This window comes from Fusarium phalaenopsidis (assembly GCF_050370095.1).
Source record: "Fusarium phalaenopsidis strain FUZ10S chromosome Unknown contig_32304, whole genome shotgun sequence".
NCBI lineage: Eukaryota > Fungi > Ascomycota > Sordariomycetes > Hypocreales > Nectriaceae > Fusarium > Fusarium phalaenopsidis.
In genome coordinates, this window is record NW_028145404.1 from 4,856,687 (window position 1) to 4,872,778 (window position 16,092).

Sequence of the window (16,092 nt, forward strand, 5' to 3'; positions counted from 1 at the left end):
GTCATGTCATTCATCCTATTGCCTCACATCAAGTACAGGCCAAAGATGATGGCGACGATGGATGAGAGGACACCAGAGCTGTACAGTCTTGGGCTCTCGCTCACAAGAGCAGGGGCTTCGCCAGACGCACCGCTGTCCTCACCAGAGGGGCCGCTCTGTTCGCCAGCCGCTCCAGTGTCTTCGCCGGCGCTTCCAGCAGAACTTCCAGAAGCTTCATCCTGGTTCTCCGCAGGACTGGCATTGCTATCTTTGCAGTTGTCGCCCTCACAGCCAGGCAAGACAGCGGCGGGGTTTTCCGAAGCAGGAGGCGGCACACATCCTTCAGGGGGGCAGCCGTTGGGAGTCGAGTTGTTTGCGGGAGCAGGTGTTGCAGCTGGGGCGGGAACAGGAGCCGGGATGGGAGCTGGAACGGGAGTCGCAGGAGGGCACCCCTCAGGAGGACAAGCATTGGCAGCGGCTTGCTTCTGGACAGCAGGAGTAGGTGGTAGTACAGGCTCACCGCATCCTCCGGGAGGACAAGGATTGGCAGCAGCCTGCTGTGCCTGAGCCACGGGAGTGGGAGGGATAGGTTCATCGCATCCCTCAGGGGGGCAAGCAGCAGTGGGAATAACAGGCGGGATAGTCTCCTCAGGTGCAGCAGCAGGAGCAGCAGCGGCTCTTCCAGGACAGTCAACGACTTCAGGAGGGCATTCAACAACGACCTTGACCTCGGCCTTCTTGCAATCCGCCTTTTCAGTCCCCGGAAGCTGCCACAAGCTGAAAACACCATCACCTCCACACTTTCCACTAGCATCATCCCCAGGAACACAAACAGTCGAGCACCTCGCTTCATCCACAAGCTCAAAGCTCACGGGCGTCGCATCCTCAGGATCATCGCAGTAGCAACCACCCCCGATGGCGACGAGGTGAGCCTGTCCGATGCAAGCTTCAAGACAGGCTTCGGCTGAAAACGGGGGGCCGAAGGGCATGTGCTTGGGAAATATGGAGGGGGATCCTGTGACGCAGCCGACGTATTCAAAGTTGGATGTTGGGTGAGGGACGGGAGAGGCGAGGATGGTAGTTGTTGTGAGGGCCAGGAGGCTTGTGATGAAGGTTGTTGGGGCCATGTTGTTCAAGATCTAGAAGTGTGTTGAATTGATGTTCTTAGGGTAGAGTGCTTATTTTGTTCTCTATGAGTTGCAAATTGTTGTTGTAGTTGTTGTGAGTTGTTTGATGATGAAAGAGTGGTTCTAAACTCGACATAAACCAGCGATATATACTTGTTGTATCTATTCCCAACCTCTTTTTCCTATTCATGACGGTATTTCAAAGACCAACCCAACCTTCAGAATCCCAATAGCTGGATGCCATTGTGTGTCAATCAATAGACCGCGCTCTCGTTCCAGACAGCGGCACGCGAGGTCAGCTTTCTTGGCGGCAAATTGTCTTAGACAACAACACCAGCTAAGCGGTGAACCGAGCACCAGGCCGCCGACTCAAACCGGAATGTTTAATGCTCTTGAATCAGGTTGGTAAGCGAGAAAGGTAAGACGGAGTGAAAACTCGGCCGTCCCGCCATTTCACGGTATTTTTGGTTACCGGGTCGTCGCCTGATAATCGGTTGGCAAGGTGAAACTGACCCCAGATTTGAATCAAACTTGTTCTTAATTCATGTATCAATATGTACAGTAGAATCGAATCGGCTTCCTCACAATTTGCCGTGTCTTCAGTCAACCATTTTCTTGGCCATAGCCTCCCGACCTCTCTCAGTCTCGAACCTCATCTACACAGCAGTGGGATACCCCTTACAATCCGGCGTCACAGTATCATACACATACTCGGTTCCTGCACATCCACCAGGACATTTACCATCACAAGCATAGCTCGTCGTGACAGTAGCAGCCGTAAGAGGACATCCACACTCAGACTTGATGGTAGAAAGAGCCATGCACATGGGCATAACACAAGTCGAGCACCGTCCAAGAACGGAAGTGACGGTTGGACACGCGGGCTTCTTGGTGATGGTAGGATGAGGGTTGCCGTAGGTGGATGCGTAGATGTAAGAGGTAGACGCGCAGCCGTCGGGGCAGGTATTCTCGGCGCAGGGGTAGGATGTTGTGACGGTGGCGACCTTGGGGGGGCAGGAGCGTGGGTTGGAGATTGTGGAGAGGGCGAGGCACTCTTTGAGGACGCAGGTTGAGCAGATCTCGGCTGTGGTGGTGACGGTTGGGCAGGGCGTGGTGGTGGTGGTGGTGGTGCACTTTTTGCCAGCCAAGGAGAGGGGGGTTCTATGAGTGTTAGAATTGGCATTGGTATGTAGATGGATAGATGTCTTACAGAGCGAGCAAAGTCGCGAGGATAGGTAGAGACCACATAGTGTAGTAGAGTGGTCTTGATCAAGGTATAGATGAATGTCAAGCAAGTAGAATAGTGACTGCAAGTATATGCAATGCGAAGCTATACAGTTCCACAGTTACAGCACAAAACACCACGAGGGCATCAAGCACATATTATATACCCATCCACCCTCGTCTCCCGTACAACGGAAGTGACGCCTCAGCTGTCATTTGCATCGCCCGACATCCGGGCTCTCCCCGCAAATTGAAGGGATCGCCACGTTTTTCAGTGGCTGCAGCGGCTCATACGTACCGTCTGCGAATGATACGAGGTGTCGATCAATCTGCCGAGCATGGACAGGGCTTCGTACAGTAGTAAGCCGTGTATGTGAAACGGGAGAATAGATTGGTTAGGGGCTGAATGATGACCCGGTGACGCCCAGAGGGATTTGCACAAGGGGAAATACGAGCACCATGATGCAAGCCCAGCGTGATATAAGATGCGGCAGAAATGTTCCTCCAGCGACGATCCGATGGGAGAAGTTCTTAATTTGGCATACTCTTGTGCTCCGTCAGACGGTGTGTGAGCTTAGTCCCTTGGCTGATGCATTTTGGGACAAAAACGATTTCTCCAGCTGAACCTTCTCCCTGCCGTTGGAATGTCTTGCTCTTTGCTGCAGTAATGACGTTTTTGTTTTGGTGTGTCGTCCAATCATGAGTTTGTCGGCCAAGCGGCCTTTAAGATGACCGGCTGATCGGAGTAACCAGATGCGACCTGGCTGGCCTCATGGATGTAAACAATGCACAAAATATCTCAAAGTTCTGTGATTCCTCAACATTTTCTGAGTGGCTTATTATTTTTATGAGATTCATGGCCAGCGAGTAGACCCGTTGTTGAGACCCGTTGTTGCATGTCTAGAATCAATGCGAGCAATGTCCTTCGAGAGGGATGTCATCGACAACACAGCATTAATGCACTTACACGGCTCTATACTTGTCAATGGCATCATGATTCTATTCCTGAGTGACTATTTTCACCAAGCCAGGCTCAATCACAGATTGTAGAAGCTCCGGCATAAGACGGACAATGCCTATCGTTATATCTCCAGGCCGACATCTATAGTCTATTCCCTTCTATACTTTTACTTCTCTACTTTTGCTCAGCCTTCTCCTTCTTCCACTGATCAACAACCTCCTGCACAACCTTGTCCAAATCCTCATCCTCAAGACCAAGCTCTTCCATAGCAAACGCCTCGCCCCTCTTCGTCCAGTCCGCATCCAGAGTGCCCAGCACAAACACAATCTCCTCCATAGCGTGCTTGCTAAAGTTGACAGACAGCTTGTTCACCTCGCGCTCAAGGAACGCCTTGGAGTCGACAAACTCGCGTGTCCAGGTTGCGCCCGTGGCCTTTTCCAGGGATGCAAGCACTTCGAGCTGTGTCTTGCGGAAACTTTGGACGTAGAGGAGGCGGTTCTTTGTCGTGTCGGGACGCTTGAGGACTGCGACGAGGGCCTCGCCCACACGGCGGAGGGTGGCCGCTGAAGCTGGAACGTCACCCTTGTCAAGAATGACGGCCTCGTTGGTGTCGAGGTTAAAGTGCAGGAGTCCATCACGGATGCCAAAGTCGAAGAAGTGCCCACACACAAGTGACGTCCACGAGAAACCCGGGTTCTCCGCCGCAAGCTCAACACACTTCTCCCTCACGAGATCCTTATCACGGTAAAGCTTCAACAGCTTCTTCGCCTCCTCGCTCTGCGCATCGCAGCTGCCAAAGTCGGCAGGGATGAACCGCTTGACACCAGCCTTGGCCGAAGCCTCTGCGAGCCGTAGGTGCTGCGAAACGTCCTTGAGAGGGAAAGAAGCGATCACGACGTCCTGACCCTTGAGGGCGGGCACGAGGCCCTCGACTGACATGTCATCGGGGATGGTGACGGAGGTGGTGGACGAGGCGTAGGCGGGTGTAGAAGTAGAAGATGCGCGCTTGGCGACGGAGATGTCGAATGACTTGGAGGCGACGAGACCTTCGAGAAGGACGGTACCGAGGTTACCGTTTGCGCCGACGAGGAGGACCTTGTTGAGAGACATTTTAGAAGCCTTCACGAGTATAGAGAGTGTGCAGAGTAGAGAGAATGTATAGAGAAGCAAGATGAGGAAAGTCAAGCTCGTATTGATGCCATGCGACATCGGCGGGGTAACTCCAACACATCATGACCGATGCGGGGCATGAGCTGCCTCGTGCAGGACATTTGATCAAAATTCCTCCAATGCCATTAGATGCTCGCTCCTAGATGCTCGCCATAGACTTGTCGAACCATCGGGACTCTCCTCCGACTGGACAAAATCGGGAGGCCATTCCGACATGTGGATCGATCCCGTCGCCATCGACTTCCAGAAATACGAAAACAGGAAACCCACTCCGAGACAGATTAGAGTTTCTTTATCTGCCGTAGTATATATACTCGGCCCTCTTCCCTTTCGGCTCAATCCGTCCTTTTCGGCTCCGGACCCTTGAGAGTAGCGAGTTCCGGCTCCGGGGTTTTGCGCTCTTTATCTCCGGCCGCGAGATCCACTCGGCCTCCGGTCTTGAGCGAAGGCCAGGCTACTCTACCACGACAAGCAATGTATGAGCCAATTGGATACTTCAGAGATGTTCCCATAGTATTTCAGATCAATACTATTGCTACATGTCTCGCGCTGTTTGCTCTTAAGTCCGTCACCTCGCGACTTGGCTCGCTTGTGCACATTTCCTGTTTCGTCCAGGTCGGTAAGGTATCCTGTGTAAGTCAACTGTGTACACGTGAAGTCATGATGAATCAATGTCTCAACTCCAACTATTTAAGAGAATATCCTCCCTAAGCTACACTCCTCAACAATCTGCATCACTCCAAATACACTCATCCAGACCACAATGGCAAACAAGGAACTCGTCCTCATTACCGGCGCCAACACTGGCATCGGCCTGGAGACGGTCAAGGCCCTATTCCGCTCTCCCAAGACCTACCACGTCCTACTGGGCAGCCGCACTCCCTCCAACGCTGACAAGGCCATTGCGCAGCTCAAGGAGGAGTTCCCAGATGTCAAGAGCACTGTGGAGCCTGTTCAGATCGACATTGCTGATGACGAGTCTATTCGCAAGCTCTTTGAGCACGTCAAGTCTAAATATGGCAAGCTTGACGTCCTTGTGAACAACGCTGGTAGGTAGCGTGATCTCAATAGCTACAAGCAAATCACTTACAGCAGTCACAGGAGCTTCTTTCGACAAAACTTTGGACCAGGATGCCGCTGATCCGGCCAACCTGCGCAGCCTCTACAACAAGACCTACGACGTCAACGTCTCCAGCACGCAGGTCATCACTACCACTTTCATCCCCCTCCTCCTAGCTGGATCGTCTCCCCGCCTTATCTTCCTCACCTCAGGGCTGTCAACGCTTGAGGGCTGTCACAAGTCCCTCCTAACCAATCTCGCGCGCGATATCCCCAGTGGATGGCCAAAGATGGATGTACGCACAGCCACCGCTTACCGCTCCAGCAAAGTTGCGCTCAACATGGTCATGCTGTCATGGTACCATCTCCTCAAGGACGACGGAGTCAAGGTCTGGTGTATCAGCCCTGGATTTTTGGCAACGGGTCTAGGAGGCAATCCGGAAATGTTGAAGAAGGCTGGTGCTGGAGATCCCTCTATCGGAGGAGAGCTGGTCAAGAAGGTGATTGAGGGTGAGAAGGACGGTGACGTTGGAAAAGTTGTTGGGCAGCCAGGTGTCCAGCCGTGGTAAGAGGACATGTTTCGTGCTAAATTGGTTGAGTCTTTCTTCACCAGTGATAGCTCTGAATGACGCTCTGGTGATTATTAGAGGATTGCAACGTGGATAGAAAGCTTAATGCCGCCATTCAAACAGCTCATCATCTGCTCGTTAAAGCCACAGTGATGATGAATCTGTCTCAATCTCTAAGCGGCCATATGCGAAAATAGCAGCCGAGGATCAACAGAGTTTTTCGGACAACTCATCAAGACTGCGCGGCCGGAGCTTCAGATAATCCCCGAAGCGCCAACGGAACTTTGGTAGGCGTATTTCTTTCTCTTCTTGGCGGTTCATGCGAACAAAAAGTGATACGTCATGGTGGTGGTTCGCGACAGCAGCCTCTTATCCAGCCTTACGGTAAACGCCGTTGGTGGAGCGACCCGGGAACCCTTGGACGGCATCGGCACGCGAGTCGACCCCGAACCCTTGTTGCAGAAATGAATAACAAACAGGGTCGGATTGACTTTTGGGGATCAGCTCAGCCCAGAATAGCAATGACGGGGGAATGCCTGAGTAAGAGAGGATGATGGATGGATGCACCGTAAATGATGACCCTAGGACAGTGCGTACAACTCATAAACTGTATTTCAGCCACCATCACGGCATCACCTTGAAAGGGATCCCCCTGGTTTATGGTGGCTAATACAGTGCGGGCACCCCCACAGGCCAACCGGGGGCCCGCGGGTCCCTATCCAACGACCCGGGGACCATGCGGGCTCCGTTGAAGCGGTAGGGTCTCGGCGAGTCTAGAAGTGACTCCCCCTGCTGCGCCAAGTGACGTCGGCAGTGCGCGTCCCGACGCGTCCCCACAACCTGAACCCATCCCAGCCTCAGCAAAGTCTCAAAGGACGGTCAGAAGTGTAAGTTTTGGCCTGTGAAACCGTGTTGAGGTGACAACAATCATGCTTTGCCAAGCTCAGGCCCCCAAGACAAACAAACCTCATCGGAACATGCTCGGGCACCAGAAATCGTTCAGCCCAGCCTCATCATCGTTTGAGAAATGGACCCTGCCAAGCAAAATGGGCGTTCAAGCAAAATGGGCGTCCAAGCACAGCCCCCGCCAGCTGACGTTGGGTTTTCGCCCTCTGAAAGAACATAGCCTTTAAAGACAGCAAAAAAATAATGTCAAATCAAAACAATCTGGTGCTTATTATTAGCTGTCCTCTAATGCAGGGCTGATCCTCATTATTCACCTCCTGTTCTCGCCTCGCAGATCTCCTTTGTTCATCTTCTGCCACGTCGTCGGACGTTTTACTAGTTGCCGTTTCGCAGCCCAAACCCAAAGCCAAGACATAATTAATACCTCGCCTTGACCGTTACTCTTTCGTTCATCTGTCGGTCAGAACCTTCTTTCATCAATCCCCGAAGAATAAACAAAAGAGGTTGGAGGCGGTTGGGTCTTTATCAGATCTCGACTCCCAGTTCTCTCACAGGCTGCCTCTCTCCTAACAAATACTCCACCTCCACCACCTTCCCTCCCCCACGCAGATCCGACAACACCCTCCAACTCCAAGAATGGAAGCTCGTTCACTTTCTGCTCTCAACAACCTCGCGAGCAATCCGCCGCAATATCCCATCAACCCTGCGCAAGAGAGACAGGATCCTCTAACTCTCTACATCTCCAGAGTTCCCGGCACTCGAGGTAAGATTTTGGCTCTCACCTTCAAGTCCCCGCCATCGGAGCTGACACTAACCGTCTCTTGTACCAGATGTGATTCTTTCGCCCTTTAAGCCGCAGCTCAAGAATGTTACCGGCGAAGATGTCGCTAATTGCCTTTATTACGTCCATCACGAAGCCCCCTCGACAGAACTGGTGAACCCACCACCTTTGCGAGATGACGGCCACCGATCCTCGAGCGACGACAGCTCCTCGATGCGAAATATTCCCAGGAAACCTCTACCTGGGTCAGCAAGACCCCTGACACCTCCCACCCGCGACCATCTCCCTGTCCCCCCTTTCGGCAGCGAATATCAAGATCCTGGCCGACCTCGCGGGCTCTCGGTCAATTCAAGTTTGGATGCTGTTCAGACAAAGCCCGTATGGCCAGGCAACAAGCATTCGTTGGATGAGCCCAGGCCTGATCTACCACCTCGACCGACCCCCGTGCCTACAATTCAGGCTCCCACTTCGCCGCTTGGCCGGAAACCAATCGGTCCCCGACCAATGTCCAGCCCTGCGACCAACCCCGAAAACGATAAACCTCTTCCGCCTCCTCCTAGGCCATACCAGGCAGCCAACTTTGACCACATGACGAGGGCGAGCCAGGTCCCAGGAAGAGCAACCAACAGTCGCTCGCCGTCGCCGAGAATAAGCTACGAAGGAAAGCCTTTTACACTGGCCCTGATCCGTCGTGATCCGAGCACAGGAAACCAGTGGAACGTCGCGCACGTCTCGTCGATTCAACCCGATGGTCCACAACCGGATCAGGATGATTCAAACCCGCTCTTCGGCTCCGTGCCACCCGTCGCGCAATCACCGAGTAACGGAAACGCTCCCATCAACGTTCAAATCGAGACACTGGGCTACGGAAAGTTCCGCGGCATGCCTGCGAGGCGAAGCTTCGACGCCGGCCCCGGTGCGGATGCTAACCAACCGAAAGACGGAGGGGTCATTCTCCAGAGGACGGTTGCTATGGGGTACACAAGGAGTTGGGCATCCAATTGGCGAGAAAAGCTCAACCAGGAGGGACGAGGCCATGGCCGATCGGGAAGTGTTGGGTCGATGGACTCCGTTGGTGAAGCTCAATCCCCTACCGAGCCGCAGATTTCCATGCAGCCTGGCCCAGGTCTGAGGCCCCGGGGGCACATCTTTACGAGCCCCTGGAATGGCAGATGCGAGTTCCGCACTGCTCCTTCTGGACGCAGTCTCAAGTGTTACCACATTTTGCACGATGATCAGCAATCATTCAACCCTCTCGCAAACCAGGGTATTGGTCCGCCTCAATCCAGCAGCATGCTGGTGAGCGAGCTGCGCTTCAACCTGCCAACGGCCGAACTCTTCAAGTCCCCTGAAGGTCGTGAAGAGGTGAAGAACCAGATTCAGGGGCACTTCAACAAGCTCCTCAAGCGAGATGGCCGGAGCGATGTTTCTTACGACGACGATGGCATGGTTTCACCATTCGATCTCAACCTGGGTAAAGAGAAGGCCGGCGGTGGCAACCGCGGGAAGAGGGCCAAGCTAGGAAAGCTCATTATTCATCCTGATGGGTTGAAGATGCTGGATCTGGTTGTGGCGGCCAACATGGGCCTATGGTGGCAAGCATGGGAGAGGAGCTTCTAAGCTGGCATGTGGAGCACAGTGCTGATTTTACGGGATTTGCATGGAGTTTGGGATTTTGGTGGAATTATTAGCATCTGCTGTACTTGATACCTTAGAGCTGCATAGCCGTGAGGACGAGACGACGTGACGAGGCATTGGATGGAGGATATGATGAATGACCACTCAACTTTACGGCCAGTTTGCAAAGATACCAATCAGAAGCAAAGAATTAATTGAGATTTATCAAATAATTATTAATTGAACATGTTTTGCACTGTCAATGGTGACGACAATCTTGAGTGATGGTTGTCTTGTTGACGACAGTCACGTGCTAGGTCACGAGCACAGCAACCGCCAATCATCTGCCTAGCATTGTAATCTCCAAATCCCGCTGAGCAACTTTCCCGAGCCGAACACATCCATCACGTCAATCCCTCGCCTTCCGCCCTCAAGCCGAACCCGACCCAATTGACCTCGCCGTCAATTGCCCTCCGCCGAGTCCTACCCGTCGTTCGACCTCCCCGAGTTAATCGAAGATGGCCCCGGCCCTGCAGGCCTCGACGGCCATGCTCGCGCGCCGCCAGCTCACCTCCAGCTCCCTCGTGGCCGCGAGACTCTTTGTCGCCCAGCAGCGAGGATACGCGACGCCCCAGGGACCTCCCCCCGCCAACTTCCGGACGAGCAGACAGGTGCAGTGGACGTGGGATAAGGAGAGCACCCTGGACCGCGTGGGCAAGTTTTTCCTCATGACGGAGATGGCGAGGGGCATGTATGTGCTGCTCGAGCAGTTCTTCCGACCACCGTACGTTTACTCCATTGGAATCGAGAAATAATATTTTGGGGGTGCTTGGATGCTGATGAGAATAGCTACACCATCTACTACCCCTTCGAGAAGGTATGCCAGAGAGCTTCACGTATCCGCCCGGACCGAAACATGAGCTGACCCGCCGCAGGGCCCCATCTCCCCCCGATTCCGAGGCGAGCACGCCCTCCGACGATACCCCTCTGGTGAGGAGCGATGCATTGCCTGCAAGCTCTGCGAGGCTGTACGAATCTCACTCTCAACAATGCGGTTTCGATATACTAACCCCGGATAGATCTGCCCCGCCCAGGCCATCACCATCGAGGCCGAGGAGCGAGCCGACGGATCCCGCCGAACGACCAAGTACGATATCGACATGACCAAGTGCATCTACTGCGGTTTTTGCCAGGAGTCTTGCCCCGTCGACGCCATCGTTGAGAGCCCCAACGCCGAGTACGCTACCGAGACCCGAGAAGAGCTGCTGTACAACAAGGGTGCGTTGTCCCAATTGATTTCCGCCGACGAGTTTTTGTGTATCCAGGGGCTCAATTGAGCTTCTTGGGCTGTTATTTCTATTTTTCCGAGCTCCTAGGGTCGTCTTGATGATCCAATGCCAGCTCGGACATGCGGTTTCGAATCCTTCGGCTAACATATCAAACAGAGAAGCTCCTTTCCAACGGAGACAAGTGGGAGCCCGAGCTCGCGGCCGCCATCCGCGCCGACGCGCCATACCGATAAACCCAAAAATCCAAATATCTACGAAAAGGGAGACGGAGATACTATCAATTGCATTATTTGCCCCATTGTTTTTGCTGCCTCGAGCTGTTTAGCTGTTTAACGTTGTAGGAACATGTTTTTTTGATGCGACGGGGCAAGAAACAATGTCTGAAAGAGTGGCGAGGCCCTTTCAGACGGTGGTGGAGGAGACGTGTTGTATATAATCTAGATCTCCAGAAAACGCCCCTTTGTCACTCATCGGATATGGCAGTCTCTTTGGTGATGTGAGGTGAGAGGGAGGTCTAACTTGATTAAGCAGGTGACAGCAGAGTCAAGGCATGGGAGGTGATAAGAGAGTCAAATGGGAAGTGATGGGAGAGTCAAGGAAGATGTAGGTCTCTTGATCTAGGTGGAATCTTGGCTGACTACCTCTTCAGCTCGATTATGACCATTACTTCGAATTCATCAACGCCATGGAATGCTTCTAACACCGCTCAAATCATCATCATCGCTCAGCACTGCTTGCTCTCGGGCTTGCTATCAGCCGCCTGAAGCGCAACCTCCATCAGTCCCGAAGCAACCTGCCTCATCCACGAGTGATACTGGGTCTTGCCGGGGTAAAAGGGACAAGCCGCGGATCCGCTCTCCTCGCCGAACTCGATGGTGTAGGCCTGCAGCTTTCCGACGCCGCACTTGGCCGCGTAGTATCGACCCTGGGCGTAGTCGGTGCTTGCTCCGGCAGTTGGGTACAGACCGACAGACTCCATGACGGCGTACAGGGTGGCGCCGGCCTTCTCCATGGCTACCTTCATGCGGTTCGCCAGCGACTTTTGGACAGTGAGGTCCTGGCTGTTAATGTACTCCTTGTATCCAGTCTTGGCAGGTTCGTTGCCCACGACACCACGGCGACCGTCGTACTTGGGGTTGAGAAAGTTCTCATTGGGATCCTGGGTCTGGGCGTTGTCATCACCCCAGGCATAGAGGATATCACCACCGAAAGAGTGCAGGTCGATGAACCAGGTCAGATCCTTGTACTTGTCCATAGCCCAGACGACACTCTTAGTCTCGGGCTCCGAAGTCGGCGACGTGCCGTGGAACACCTCGCTGGAGGGGTCATCCGAAGAAACACCCGAAAGATCAGCGTTGGGGCTAAAGGCCTTCTTGTAGTCCCAGATGAAATCATAGTTGCGGTTGATGTCGATACCAATCTTGTCAGGTCTGCCCTTGGAGCTCTTGGGGTTGCGGTTCTTGCGCCAGCACTCGTTGGTGGCCTGGTCATACTTGACGCCGTCCGGGTTGACGAGCGGGAGGATGACGATGCCGGCGTCGAGGGCCTTGCGGACCTGGTCGGCGGAAAAGGTCGTCTTGCCGTAGTTGAGGCCCTTGTTGGCCTTGCGGGCGTGCAGCAGGTCCGACAGGAAGTAGACCACGTTGTCGGGTCCACCACGCTCACGGGCGTGCACGCCACTGATGATGAGCAGCTTGGGCTTCTCTCCAACCTGGGCGCCCAGGAACTGGAAACCCTCATACGACTTGTACGGGGGACGGATCAGCTCAACATCCTTGAAGGTGTTTGCGAGGCCCTGAAGAGCAGACGAGACTTCGGTGGGTGTGAGGATGGACTTGAGGTCGCGGTCAGAGGTAGAAAGACCCTCAGGGACGATGGCGCCGTTCTGGAAGCGGTCGCCCTTCCCGATGGGAAAGTCTGGCTCCGGACGGGATTGTCTGGCGTGCAGGGCAAAGTGGTTGGCCTCACGCGAATCCCTAGGAACAAGGTCCGAAGGGAGGAGGCATGCGGAGGCCGAGAGGGCAAAGGTGAGGAGGTGAAGCTTCATGATGACGAAAGGGTTACACGAGGGATGTGAGAAGAAGCATGAGAAGGAAGAGAGTAAAAGAGGGTGGGCGTTGATGGCTTTTTATCCTGTCTTGTAAGCTCGTGTCTCGCTCGCCCCATGCAGGATGAGCTGTGCAGGCATAGGAATGATGCTCGTACACAAAGCCTCCTTCCTATCCTAGCCAATGTTTCCTCCCTCGATCACTTTTTCTTTCCCCTGGCCTGGAACCCGTTATCCCGCATACCTTACAGTGAATAAACTTCTCGGGGGTTTGCGTGGTGCTAGTCAAAAGGTCAAAGAAGCGGGTCGGAGGAACCGTCTAGATCTGGGAGGTGGAATAAGTCTATCTTTGATCGACTTCGGGGAACTTTTGGTTGGGGACAAATGATTGGAGGATGGGAGAGGGGAGATCATGCGACGGTTGGACGACCAGGTTGGGATTTGTTTATGCGGAAAGAGAGCGGCGGGAACGTTTGCTGGACTTGGCAGGTAGGATCTGCGTCATGTTGATAAGTTTTAAGTTGCAGGAGAGGGTTACTTTGATGTTTGCGAGGTACAGCTGCAGAGGGCTATTTCCGGCGGTTGGCGTCGTGGCTTTAGGGTAGCTTGATGGTGAACGAGTGTGTGATAATTCACCGACGGAGATCTGTTCAGGTATGTTGTTTCAATGGATAAGAGAATGGTCGAGGTCCGTTAAATGAAGGAGAAAGGTCTACTTGCAAATGGTTCATTCGTCCAAATACTGTATCATCCGACCTGGTTGTTTACTTCACATCTCAATTGAGCCTAACAACGAAAGTCAGCCTCAGCTAGTATGCGCCTCCTCGGGCTTGCCGTTGAGACACGGAGAACTCAATACTCTCAACCCCAGAAAAACGACATACAGTATAAAGTCTCATAGGTAGTTCGTAGACCAACGTTAAGCAGGTCTAGTTTCCTCGGAACCTCCTCCGGAGCCATGGCTGCTGTGTAGGTGGGACCAATGAGGATAGGGTAGATTTTGCTGACTCGGTCAAAGAGTGAGGTGAAGTGTAGTTGAACAACAATTGAGCCTTCAAAACGAGGTAAATAAATCTAAGAAAATTCAGTCTCATGAACAACATACAGAATAATATATGACCGTACTTACAGCATCAATCCATCACTCATCATCAAGTTACAGCATCCAACCTCATCCCCATCTTCCCATCTCAATTATCCTCGGCACCCCTCAACCAATCAAATCACCCATTTCCCGCTGACGTATCTATCTCCGGCCAACCACCACCGAAGGCCGAAACTCTCAAGGCATTTGAATCACGTGACGTTTCCCAATCCCAGCTAGCTCCGACTCTCTCCAGAAACAACGAGAAATTTATCATCACCACCTCCAAACCCGGCCTCATCAACCTCTAACCGCTCACCCTCCTCTCCACCAATTGAACAAGATCACTTGTTTAAAGAACATCGCAACCATGTTCCGTACCGCCGTTCTCCGATCCGTCGCCCGCGTCGCCGCCCGACCCGCCGCCGTGACAAGATTCGCCGTCGCTGCCCCCCGCGCCGCTACCGCCGTCGTCGTCCCCAAGATCCAGAGCTTCCAGGGTGTGCGGTTTTACAGCGCCGGCGGTGCGCTCAACAAGGAGGAGGTCGAGGGCCGCATCATGAGCTTGCTGCAGGGCTTTGACAAGGTGAGTTTTTGACTCTTCGGGTCTGCCGGGTGGATGAGGGTATTGGGGAGGGGTTGGCTTTGGCATGATGTGGGTTGATGGGTGCTGAGGCATTGATCTTGCTGAAGCGAGAATCTTGTCAAAGCTGACATCAATTCCACTGTCAACCGTCAAATACCGACTCTTCAATGCCTATATCCAAACTTATCAGTCACACATGCTAACAAACTCCACCTCAGGTCAACGATGTCTCCAACGTACGTCTCGAACAGCTTGCACTCACTCTTCAAACCTAACACGCCAGCAGATCAAGCCCTCCGCTCACTTCGCCAACGACCTCGGCCTCGACTCTCTCGACACCGTCGAGGTCGTCATGGCCATCGAGGAGGAGTTCAGCATCGAGATCCCCGACAAGGATGCCGACTCCATCCACTCCGGTACGCTCCCTCTCTCTACTTTCCCTAGAACTTGATACTAACCCCCCTCTAGTCAGCCAGGCTGTCGAGTACATCCTCCACCAGCCCGACGCCAACTAAGCGCCCTTGTCCTTCACCAACCCCCTCCCCCTTGTACAATTAAACTCCATGACACACAAACCCCCTCCAATCCTTAACCACAAGGATTACTCTCAGACACCCTCAGAGGCGCCGAAAAAACTTGGGGAGGGGAGAGGATAAAAAATCCAAATCTTAATCTCGGCGCACGATGAGAATGGTTGTCAAATTTTTTATAAGACGGCTGCGGACAAATGGGGACGGGCCCGGAGAGAGAGACATTCGTACGAATATAAAAAAGAATTGGCGGGAGAAGAGTGGTCACCGCTTGATTCCCGAGTGTCCTTGTTAAACCCATTTCTCTCGAGATGTGATGATGCTTTGCAGGAGACATTCCGTTAAGTGGATTGACATGGGCACCTGTCTTCCAAGGGATGTACGATCGGGGACATGTTTGAATCTCTACTACTGTGGCTTTTACCTTGACCTAGTGTATAGAAACACCCTACTGATCTATATGGCGTCACTGTGCGTGTTCGGGTGTTGCTCAAGTTGGCGTTGCATGTGCGAGTACAAGGTGAACATGACCAAGAAAACACAAGAATTCGTGGGCTTTCATGAGAGATCCCTTAAGCCGAGCCAGCAACGACAGTTCTCGGGCTTAGGATGCATTAGACCGCTGCAATCCATATTGAGCCTCGACTTCACTACATATATATATGGACTCAACATCACTTCTTCAAGACTCAATGAGCTCAAACTCAGTAGCCAACCTGGCCCAGCAACTATCGCTTGATCAGTTATTCATCCTCTGTAGGTAGATTTTCTTGCATGATTCCTCCCTGACAACTTTCAACGGGGTCTCAGACCTCCCCTTGTTCATGTTTTTGTAAGCCCAAAACCCATACCAAAACACCGTGCCCAGACACACTGAGACTGACCAAGATGGACGAAGGCACCGTGGACATCACATGGCCTCCTGGTACAGGAAACCAGTGACATCCATGTGAATACTCGTCTCCTTGACAAACAAGCCGACAATCCAACTCTTAACCTGCAATTCTGCCTGGGCATATAGACAAACAAACTCAGATAACCCTCCGCCCCAAAAGATTTGATGGTGATTATCAAACAGAATAGATGGGAAAAATGTAAAAAACTCCTAGCCGTGTATCCTATATCCTTTTTGAGTCCTGGCCTTAGATTGCTATGCATCCGCC

At 53.0% G+C, this 16,092-nt stretch overlaps 8 protein-coding genes across 8 annotated transcripts; 4 read left to right on the forward strand and 4 right to left on the reverse strand.

The window, feature by feature from the left end:
* Positions 1-23: 23 nt before the first annotated feature.
* On the reverse strand, positions 24-1,106 carry LRP88_10758 (uncharacterized protein; the record flags this gene model as incomplete). The annotated part of the gene is made up of 1 exon (XM_083247208.1): positions 24-1,106. One exon carries the CDS (start codon positions 1,104-1,106, stop codon positions 24-26), a length of 1,083 nt encoding a protein of 360 aa, XP_083098321.1.
* A 656-nt stretch (positions 1,107-1,762) lies between these two features.
* On the reverse strand, positions 1,763-2,354 carry LRP88_10759 (uncharacterized protein; the record flags this gene model as incomplete). The annotated part of the gene is made up of 2 exons (XM_083247209.1): positions 1,763-2,267; positions 2,317-2,354. The coding sequence occupies 2 exons, from the start codon at positions 2,352-2,354 to the stop codon at positions 1,763-1,765; spliced, it is 543 nt and encodes a 180-aa protein (XP_083098322.1).
* Positions 2,355-3,465: 1,111 nt separating this feature from the next.
* LRP88_10760 (aromatic alcohol reductase) lies at positions 3,466-4,401 on the reverse strand (the record flags this gene model as incomplete). Its single annotated transcript, XM_083247210.1, has 1 exon — positions 3,466-4,401. The coding sequence occupies one exon, from the start codon at positions 4,399-4,401 to the stop codon at positions 3,466-3,468; it is 936 nt and encodes a 311-aa protein (XP_083098323.1).
* Positions 4,402-5,224: 823 nt separating this feature from the next.
* Positions 5,225-6,089, forward strand: LRP88_10761 (uncharacterized protein; the record flags this gene model as incomplete). Its single annotated transcript, XM_083247211.1, has 2 exons — positions 5,225-5,510; positions 5,563-6,089. The coding sequence occupies 2 exons, from the start codon at positions 5,225-5,227 to the stop codon at positions 6,087-6,089; spliced, it is 813 nt and encodes a 270-aa protein (XP_083098324.1).
* A 1,542-nt stretch (positions 6,090-7,631) lies between these two features.
* On the forward strand, positions 7,632-9,396 carry LRP88_10762 (uncharacterized protein; the record flags this gene model as incomplete). Its single annotated transcript, XM_083247212.1, has 2 exons — positions 7,632-7,758; positions 7,826-9,396. The coding sequence occupies 2 exons, from the start codon at positions 7,632-7,634 to the stop codon at positions 9,394-9,396; spliced, it is 1,698 nt and encodes a 565-aa protein (XP_083098325.1).
* A 545-nt stretch (positions 9,397-9,941) lies between these two features.
* On the forward strand, positions 9,942-10,915 carry LRP88_10763 (NuoI/complex I 23 kDa subunit family protein; the record flags this gene model as incomplete). The annotated part of the gene is made up of 5 exons (XM_083247213.1): positions 9,942-10,177; positions 10,243-10,270; positions 10,329-10,421; positions 10,473-10,671; positions 10,839-10,915. The coding sequence occupies 5 exons, from the start codon at positions 9,942-9,944 to the stop codon at positions 10,913-10,915; spliced, it is 633 nt and encodes a 210-aa protein (XP_083098326.1).
* Positions 10,916-11,406: 491 nt separating this feature from the next.
* On the reverse strand, positions 11,407-12,729 carry LRP88_10764 (uncharacterized protein; the record flags this gene model as incomplete). The annotated part of the gene is made up of 1 exon (XM_083247214.1): positions 11,407-12,729. The coding sequence occupies one exon, from the start codon at positions 12,727-12,729 to the stop codon at positions 11,407-11,409; it is 1,323 nt and encodes a 440-aa protein (XP_083098327.1).
* Positions 12,730-14,183: 1,454 nt separating this feature from the next.
* LRP88_10765 (acyl carrier protein) lies at positions 14,184-14,914 on the forward strand (the record flags this gene model as incomplete). The annotated part of the gene is made up of 4 exons (XM_083247215.1): positions 14,184-14,399; positions 14,618-14,635; positions 14,686-14,815; positions 14,868-14,914. 4 exons carry the CDS (start codon positions 14,184-14,186, stop codon positions 14,912-14,914), a joined length of 411 nt encoding a protein of 136 aa, XP_083098328.1.
* Positions 14,915-16,092: the final 1,178 nt, after the last annotated feature.